The sequence below is a fragment of the Pelecanus crispus genome, chromosome 2, assembly GCF_030463565.1.
Source record: "Pelecanus crispus isolate bPelCri1 chromosome 2, bPelCri1.pri, whole genome shotgun sequence".
Lineage (NCBI taxonomy): Eukaryota > Metazoa > Chordata > Aves > Pelecaniformes > Pelecanidae > Pelecanus > Pelecanus crispus.
This window is the reverse complement of record NC_134644.1, coordinates 54,579,509-54,589,176: the sequence shown is the minus strand read 5'-3', so window position 1 is coordinate 54,589,176 and position 9,668 is coordinate 54,579,509. Positions and strand designations below refer to the sequence as shown.

The following is a 9,668-nucleotide window of genomic DNA, read 5'->3' as shown; positions in this document are numbered from 1 at the left end:
TGAGTGACGCCTGGGTTTGCTGAAAATAAGTCTTCCCATCCCTGTGCAGCGTGAAGGCTGTAGTGCACCTAACAGCAACTGTTTGCTTAGTTTGGGTAACTCATACCTGGCAAATCTAATGGTCTGAGAGGTGAACTGTGGGCAGCCTGATGACTTTGCCTAGGAGTGCTGAATGTCAGGCAGGCCAAGGGAATCAGCATATCCAGAAGAGGTACCTGACACCCTGAAGCCCAAGACACGAAGGCCACCATGCAGTCAGCCCTATATTAAGTGTGGAGTGAGTTCACATCCAGTTTGGGATGGCAGTATGGTATATATACTGAAGGAGCAGAGTTTGCCTTTCCGGAGGTGTTTGACTGCCACAGCTTGCACGTGTATGCGCATGAGAAACAGAGTCAGCAACTGGCACTTTTGGGATGGTGCCTTAGTCAGCTTAAGTGAATCATTCATCCAACCATTTCTCTGAGGTTATTGTCCCTGCTGAGTGTCCCGTCTTCCTTCTGTCCTACCTTACGAGTCATGCTGGTGAGATACCAGCATCCCCTGACGTCACTTGGTAGGTGACAGGATAGGGATGCCCAGCACCTTGTAGCATCAGAAGACAAGAATGTCTTCTGAGTCACAGGAGGAGCACCCCGTGTCCCGTAATTGTCTGTCACTGTGCAGGTTAAAGGCAGACGTGCTCCAAGACTAACACAGAAAGAATGTGGCTCCTGTACCGGCTGGCAAGGGTATGTGTGCGTGACATGGCTATCTGCAGCATGAAATGAGAATTAATCAGCTGCGTGCTTCAGGACACTTGGGAGAAGGATTAAAACCTGATTTCAGGATACATAGTGAGATTGTTTTTGAAGCAGGAGGTGCTGGGAGCCATTCCTGAACCACAGCAAAGTCTGAGAATCCATCACAGGAAAACCAGAAGTCCCACAATATTCAGAACAGTGATTGCATAGAAATTACTGCCAACCAATATCTGCTGTGTTGTTTTCATGTTGAGTCATGCTAACAAATACACCATGTGAATAGGAATGAAGGTCCTGCAGAGCATGGGGAGCTCGTGCTGCTGACATAACGCAAAAGCTTGTGTAAGATGGTGACAGCTGTTTTTCCTCATGGCTCTTCAAACTTTGGAAAAGCCTCTCCAAAGCAGATGATGCTTGTCTAGAACAAGGTTTGGAGCTGTGGACGTGACCTCAGCCATAACATCACATACAGTACAAAGAACACTCTGACATCTTATGTAATTTAAGCCCTTATTATTTAGGAAGCAAACTCCTCACCCCAGGCTATGCAAGCTTTATTCTTGTCCAACAGGACTTCATAGTCCCTGTGATTCCAATTAGGCCATTTATCAGAGTATATATTATTTGGCATAAGCAAGGACTAGGATCTAGGCTTAAAACAGGAAGCACTTGAGGGCTGTGGGTTTTGTTTTGGGGGAACAGTTTAGTTTTTGCAACTTGTACAACATCTGGCAGTAATTCATCAATACTTTGGTATGGTGGCTCTAAGCATCATGTTCTTGACAGTAATTGTGTCACTGCATAGCTATCTTCCTAATCGTGTTGTGGGGCTTCATGAGATCAGCTAGACACGGCCTTTGGTCTCTACCTAATGGGCCACCCTGCTGACTCCCGTTTACGTTGCTGAGCTTTTCCTGCCCCATCTGTGGCTCATTTATTCCTCAGTTTGAACGGATGCTGTGGATTTGTCCTCCCTTGGTCTCTACCAAAACTCATCTTGTCAGTTTTGGAACGTCCCTCTGATCTGTGAAGACTATTTTGAATTTTGATCCCACCCACCAAAGTCCTTGCAGGCCCTCCAGCTCGGTGCCACCCACAAGCTTTGTAAGTATACTCTCTTCCACCCCCTCTGTCATTAATCTGCTCTTTCTCTCCTATCCCTCAAGCCAGTTACCCTGTCGAAGAAAAAAGTGAGTTTGGCAAAGCCATGCTGGTGGATTTTTTTGAACACCTAATTATCTTCCAAGTATTTAAAATCCTTATTCGTGACAGGGTCTTTCCAGGGATCAAAGCTAGGTTTAATGGGTCCTTCATCTTCTGTTTTAAGTAGCTCAGTGGTGTTCATCTCCAGGTGCTTAGGGACTTGATTGTCCTCCAGTGGTCCAGTATTACTCAGATGCTCTGCTGCCAGTTCCCCCGGTGCTGATGACCTGAGCTCGCCTGTCTCTCCAAGCAGCCATCCTACAGGACCTGGTTCTAGAGGAAGGCCTCTATACTGTCCTGCTTTCCCACCTCCTTTATGCTCTCATTTGAACAAACCTGACTTTTAGATGGAGAACCACACAAGTCAACTCCACCAACAGCGCAGGTCCGCCTGCTCACGTAAATCAGCAGAGCACCCTTTTGAATCATTCTGGGCATCATTTCACTATCTTTATGGGAATTGGATCAAACCTTCACAGAAGATGTTGTAGCAATTAGGCAGGTAGGTGTCACTTGTCGGGGAGGTTCCTCAGAGAAGTTCAAAGTCTGCAGGGAGTGGTCTGCAGGGAGTGGTTAAGGTCATGAAACCATTTTAATTGTTGGTGCAGGACTTGAAATGTGAGAGACAGATTTTCTCAAGAGAGTAGTGCAGAGATGCTCATTTACGCAAGATGCTATGTTTTGTGTGAAAAGTCTTAAACAAAACATTTACTGTTTCATAAACCAATGACCTGATCCTCAGCAGAGTTGTTGCTTTATACTGAGGCTCTGTCCTCTGCAGAGCTCTTCTGAGAGTTTGGGGATAAGGGAAAATTTGACTCTACTTTGTGGTTTATTTTCTTCTTAACAAACAGAAGTTTACACATGAAGAGGCAGAGAGAGGAAGCAAATGAATCTTAGCACAAGTAAACAACACGAAGACCTGACTGACCTCTCCTTACGTCTGAGAAAATTAGGAGAACTAAGAGTCCAGGTTTCATGTCTCTGAATAATTTCAGAGTCTGAAGCACAACTGTTCATGTGAATGAGAAATAGAGACTAAGCTCTTAAGTTTTTATACCAAAAAAAAAACCCAAAAGCAAAACCCCCAAATAGCAGAAGTTGTAAATAATATTTAAGTCAGGGCAGAATTGCATTGGCTGCTACAGTAACTGCAGAATCACTTTGAGTTAAAAAGCTGTCTGTATGACGTAACTAATTAATGTTCGTGAAACTCTTTGAAAAGTCAAAAATAAATATGAAATTTTTTTTTAACATTTCTTTAAAATTTGTTAACAAGAAAATTAATTATGTTTTAACTCTTCATGTAGTAGAAGGTAACCTAGTAACTACAAGTCAGGTATGAATGACAAAATAATAATTTATTCAGTGAAACAACAGAATGACCAGGAGATAGGCCTCAATATTTATCATTACTTCTGGCACTAAAGATCAACCAGTTATGCTGCTTTTGAAATGCAAAAGTTTAGAAAGGACTAATGAAACACACTGCCTGTGAAGTCCATGGTTCAGTATAAATTAGCAAACTGACTTCCTTGCATTTTAAATCCCTATCTGCCACCAAGAGGCATCACCTAAAGACATTTGAAGGGTAAGAGGTCTATAGGAGAGGCAATGTTTGAGAGGCTGGCTGTCCAACTTTGGTTGATAACCAAAGCGCTGTGTGAAGTGCTGAACGCTATACTGAACAGCCCTTTCCAGTATGTTGGCTTACCTTCCCTCTCCTCTTGCTTGGCTCTCAAGGTGCCAAAAATCGCATTGCCCATATCTTTTTCACAAAAATCCACTTGATGCTTGCTTCTGGGTGGAACCATTGAAAGTTTGCCCAGGGTGAGAGCTTAGACACCTGGCTTGCAAGTCACAAATTCTGACTTTCTCCCCTGCCAAAATCACAAAGTAGTGATTTGCGGGCATTTTTACAAGAGTCTTGCCAGACTGGGCCTCAAAGAAAACATTAGTTGTGACACAGGTCCACTGTGTCCCACGTCTCTCATGTGGGAAGTTCAGGAGATGCCAGCACTGGAGGCCCAGAGCAGGCAAGCTTCTGTAAGCATGGCCTTGGTGCCTCTGCCTGGGGTGAAGGAAGGACTAGATTTTTTAATTCCTTTCTGGCCCTGCGACGCAAGGAGTAACTAACAGTGTCACCTCAGATGTAGAGGATGGGAATCAAATTTCTCTGCTGTTTAAGGAAACTGGAAACCACATCTAAAGCTCTGCTGGAGAACGTCCTCTCTAGTATGGGTTCCTCTCATTTCCCTGCAGGATGAGCTGTCCCACCAAGCGCTGACAACAGAGAACGGTGGGCCAGTGGTTGGGATCTCCTGTGGAGGGAGAGGTCTGGGTTTCAGACCCAACACCAACCCAAAAGAAGCCCTAATCAGGGTATAAGGATGAGTCACCTCTGCTCACCCTTGTGACTGTACTTCTCTGTAGGATGTGACACTCGTAACTTGGCAACCCAGCACCGGTGACATCACTTAATCTTTTTGCAACAGGTTTGGCAGCCATATAAAATGCATTACAGGAAAAAGAGCTCACACCACAGACATCAGATTCCTAAGAAAAAACTCGTGTGATTGTGTTCTCTGCTATTCTGCTCATCATCCCCTCCCCAGGGATTTGATTAGCGTGTGGGCTAATTTCAAGCAAATTTGACAGATTGGTTAAATGTCTCAAAAAATACAGAGTTCCTATGAGCGCCACAAAAATTGATGGCTACGTAGAACAGAGACATCCAAATTAGTGACCCCTCTGAGAGACTAATGGATACTCGGTATCAGAAAATCAACAGAAGAAAGAGCCATCAGAAATCAGACTTTGCTCATGAAATTGCTAGCTCCTACTTGTTTTTACGTGTCTTCGTAAAAACACTGTTTTCTGCCTCGGGCATCTGTTACAAGTGTTACTGAAGATGTCCTCTCAGAAGGAAAACAATTATTTTAATAGCTCCTTTAAATAAAAATACAGGCACTGCAGTTAATCAACTGCCTTTTTAAGGCCTTGCCCGTTAAGAGCCCAGTGCGGGAGGTCTGAAAACATAGTCCCTGGGAGGGTGACTGCTCCTCAGTGCCAAGCCCCCAGCTCCCAAAAGCCATGTAAGCGAGAGCTGGAAAAGGCGTTGCTATCACATGGTGGGCTGGTAGGAATTGCAATTGCAAAGGCAAACTCTGTGGTATTCTGTTGAGCAACATCTCCTGGCTCCTTCTAGCCCTCATCATGAAAGAGAGTTTGTTTGGAGTCTCTGCAATGTAGATGATGCATTTTGGGAAATGCGAAAATAGATTCAGCTAGTCATCTTTTTTTTTTTTTTTTTTTTTAACCTTTTAAAATATAAACCAAACCTGCACCTTTTCACATCTTTTGGCACTTCCCCAAAATACCAAGCTGTGTCAAAAGTTGACTCAGCTCAGTAAGCTCCCTGTAACTGTCATTTTCGTAGTGTTGACAAAAAACCCCAAGGGTAAGGGGCTAATGGAGTGATAACCCCCCTTCTCTCCCCTGTACCCCCATTAGCACAGGTCATATTCTAGATTAGGTGATGGGACACCCATTGCATCCCTCTGAGTTCTGCTCCCTCCGCTGCATCCAGCCTTGCAAGTTATCTTGGTGCTGCAGACAAAAAATGTTGAGTAGCTGCTGACAATAGAAAGTGCTGGACAAGAGGAACACCTGTTATTTTCTTTCTGGAGATGCTCCTGCCTTCTCTCTGAAATACAGAAAACTTAGTGCTCCCTGCAACGTAGATGATGCCTCAGATAGAGTTTGGTGCTTTTCAGCTTTGAAACTTATTTAATGAGCCTGGATCAATTCGAAACAACCTGCTGTAGAAAGCAAAAGGGTATGTTCTCCATTGAGATAACAGCTTGTGGAGCTGTTACCGTAATAATACTGCCTCGCAAAGAATACTCGTTTCAACGGTTAATTGTTTCCAGCTCTGCGCTAGTATCATCCCAGCAGGATTAGGCCCAGCACATGTTCTGCTGCATTGGCTGCTGTTATCGCAGCGCACAGAGCACTTTCCAGTAGACGTGGAAGCATTTAATCACCTAAGCGAGCACTTTCTCCACTCCAACAGTCAGCAGAGAGCCAATACCCTAATGCAGCCAGTACCCATTCCCATAATGGTAATTAGCTAACTCTATTGCTCAGGCGAACAGAAGAGAAATGTGTGATCCGCAGCAGAACATCTAGCGCAAATGTTAAAGCAGCAGTGCCCCTGTGCAATCTGAAAGCCCGGTGCAGCCTGCGCTGCCTTACGCACGTCGCATTCTCCTTCCCCTTCCCCAGGAAGCTGAACAAATTCAACCTTTTATTTTAGGTGAACCTGAGTAATTTCCACTAACTTGCCATGAAAAATACATGTGTAAGCCTCTATTACAAGCTATTTAATTTTCATTAGAGGGCCAACCAACGGTCTTGATGTTGAAAATAGACGTGCACCATGTTCTGTCCAGCTAAAAGAAATATATGTATACTGTTGGCATCAGGCAGCACCAGGGTGCGTAGCTGGCATCTGCAAGCATATGTTGCTCTTTCTTTCGGTTTTCCTCCCCCTTCCTTTCAATTACACCCACTGATTATATTTCGGATTCATTGACATTGCAGTCACTCCTGTGTGGGCACAGTCAAGCTAGTTTTAAATGAGCTAATGTGGCTACAGATAGCATTGCAGACAGCACGGCATGGGACTCGATACAGTAGAAGCCGGGTAAATACTTCGGTGGCTTTACCAACACAGACTGTGGTGGGCTGCTGCAGCTCTCAGGGCATGAGAAAACTACGTTAAAGCCAGCTCAGGCACATGAGCGATACAGGATGACAATTTTGGTGCAGAACGGTGGTACTTTGCCTCAGGGAAAGGCAAGGCAAGCAGCAGATCGGGGCCATGGGCTGATGCAGACCTAGTGTGCAGATCTAATACGTCCAAAAACATCATTCTGCGGGGAGTTTGCCGAGCGCTGTCGCTCGAGATGTGGAGGGGAAAAAAAAAAAAAGCAAAACAGAAAAGCAGACGTTACCCAGAGATATGAAAGATTAGTGCCTGCAACAGAAAAAAGAAAAAAAAAAAAAAAAGAAAAAAAGGCAGGGGAGATGACTGTGGAGGCTTTCAGGAGGTTTGAAAACACACTTATGCCCTGCCAGCTGCGGAGAGGCGAGCCCGAAGAACTTCAGGGCTGGGCAGGCTGCAGAGAGCGCCTGAGCTCCCGAGACCCCGGCGACCCACTCACCGGGAGGAAGAGCAAAGCCTGCCCTAAACGGCCAGGTGACGGCAGTAGGGCCAATTTTGGGTCCCCCTGGGCCCCGCGAGCCCGACCCCACTTTTCGGGGCTGATGCCCGTGCGGGGAGGCAGGAGGTCACCCCTCCTCACACACACACACACACACACACACACACACACACACCCCCGGCCCCATGCAGCCTCTCGGGGACGGAGCCGGGGCCCGGATCGCGGAGAGGGTCCCGCCGCGACGGCCGCGCCCGCCCGCACCCCACGCAGCCCCGGCCGGTCCCCGCCGCCGCCGGGCGGGGGCGGGCGCGGCGCGGGTGACGCCCCGGGAGGCGGCGGCGGCGGTGGCAGCGCCCGGCCCCGCCTCGCCCTGCCGAGGGGGCGGGAGCTCCCCGCCGAGCTACTATTACCGCCGGCGGGGCGTGGGGCAGCGGCAGGAGCCGCTGCGAGCGCCGGGGGCTGGAGCGGCGCGGCGGGGCGGGCGGGAGGGAAGCGTCTGCGGCGGCATCTCCGGCGCCAAGGGAGCGGCGGTGCCCCCGGAGGCGGGCGGGGAGGAGGAAGGGTGCGGGGGCCCCGGGGTCCGCCTGACCGTGTCGTGTCCGCCCGCAGGCTCCCTGCAGCCGCCGCGCTCCGTCCCCTGGCCTCCCGCGGGGGTCCATGCGTCGCGGGTGGGCAGCCCCGGCAGCGCCCCTCGCCCGCTCCCCCGGCTCCGGCGGCGGCCCGGCGCGGCGGAGGCGGTGAGATGGGGGGCAGCCTGGGCTGCCACCGCTCCATCCCCCGCGACCCGGCGGACCTGTGCCACAGCCGCAAGTTCAGCGCGGCGTGCAACTTCAGCAACATCCTGGTCAACCAGGAGAGGCTCAACATCAACACGGCCACGGAGGAGGAGCTGATGACCCTCCCCGGGGTCACCCGGGTGGTGGCGCAGAACATCGTGGAGTACCGGGAGTACATCGGTGGCTTCAAGAAAGTGGAGGACCTGGCGCTGGTGAGCGGCGTGGGGGCGGCCAAGCTGGAGCAGGTGAAGTTCGAGATCTGCGTGAGCAGCAAGGGCAGCTCGGCGCAGCACTCGCCCAGCTCCCTGCGCAAGGACCCGGCCTCCGAGCACCACCTCTCCGCCACCAAGATCAACATTAACACGGCCACCCCGGCCCAGCTCATGAGCATCCGCGGCATCACCGAGAAGATCGCCAACAGCATCGTGGACTACCGTAAAGAGCACGGGCCCTTCAAAAGTATCGAGGACCTGGTGAGGATGGACTGCATCAATTCCTCCTTTCTGGACAAAATCAGGCATCAGATTTTCGCGGAGCGGTCCCGGCCCCCTTCGACAAACACCAACGGTGGCCTCAACTTCACGGCCAAGCCTCACCCCAGCCCCACCTCTCTGAGCCTCCAGAGCGAGGACTTGGACTTTCCTCCTGGGGGTCCAACCCAGATCATATCCACTCGCCCCTCTGTGGAGATGTTTGGGGGGGTGAGAGATGGCAGACCCGTCCTGAGGGTGGCTACCTGGAACCTGCAAAGCTGCTCCATCGAGAAAGCCAACAACCCAGGCGTGCGGGAGGTTGTGTGCATGACGCTGCTGGAGAACAGGTAAGAGGTGGCACCTGAACCGTAGGCCCAGCTCCATGCAGGGTTGTAGGTTAATGCCTTTGGGGTTTGGGCACTCTAGAGTCCCGTTGTTATCCTAGTGGGACCCGCTTCTTCCCAGGATTATTAAATGTTTCCCACTTCTTGCATGGAACCCTGGCTGAGTCTTAACGCTGGGACTGTAGTGACCATCCCTTGATAAAGTCGCCATAGTCATTGAAAGGTGGTGGACCTGAGGAGATATGCGCATACACGCATCTGTGTGGGGAAGACCGACCTCTTACGGTTGGTCATGTTGGGCCTATTAGTGGTTGGTTGAATGTTTCTCCATCAGGGACCTTATGAACAAGTCATGGAGGACTGTCTTTCCCGCTGGATGCTGGTGGGAATAGCAGGGGAAGGGCTGCTCTGTATGTACCCTGTCTTATGGTGTTATCCAGAGCATCTTACTGCCACTTTGGGAGGCAAGATGCAGCGCTACATCCGCCTCTCTCGGAGCTGCCAAGCTGAGACCTGCCAGTGCCTCTTCTCCAGCAAGTCTTGTTAGGGTGGCGACCTCCTTAACACCAGCATTAGGGCTGTAGTCCTCTCTCAGATCCGCTCCTCGCATCAAAAAGGCTTGAGAGCACAGTCACGATGGTTTGGGCTGCGTAAGAAGCATGGAATGCTACAGCTCATCCCGCAAGGGTCATAAAGCTCGTTAACGAGTGGTCATGGGGCATCTGCTGAGCTGGAGGGACCACTCATCCTTGGGGGGGTGAGACGTGGGGCAGCTGCCTGGGGTGGGCTGCGCTGTCCCTGCACCAGGTGGGCCCCTGGTTTCCCTGAGCTAGCGGGCATGGAGCAAGGTCTGTTTGTGGTGTGGGCAAGTGGGATGGTGCTTCTGGTGTTAATGACTGAG

General features: G+C 50.0%; 1 protein-coding gene across 1 annotated transcript in view; it reads left to right on the top strand.

The window, feature by feature from the left end:
• Positions 1–7,916: 7,916 nt before the first annotated feature.
• The window catches only part of EEPD1 (endonuclease/exonuclease/phosphatase family domain containing 1), a 66,321-nt gene continuing 64,569 nt past the window's right edge, over positions 7,917–9,668 (top strand). The window contains exon 1 of the mRNA XM_075706052.1: positions 7,917–8,770. Coding sequence (XP_075562167.1) covers positions 7,917–8,770 — 854 coding nt within the window. The remainder of the gene's footprint in view (positions 8,771–9,668) is intronic.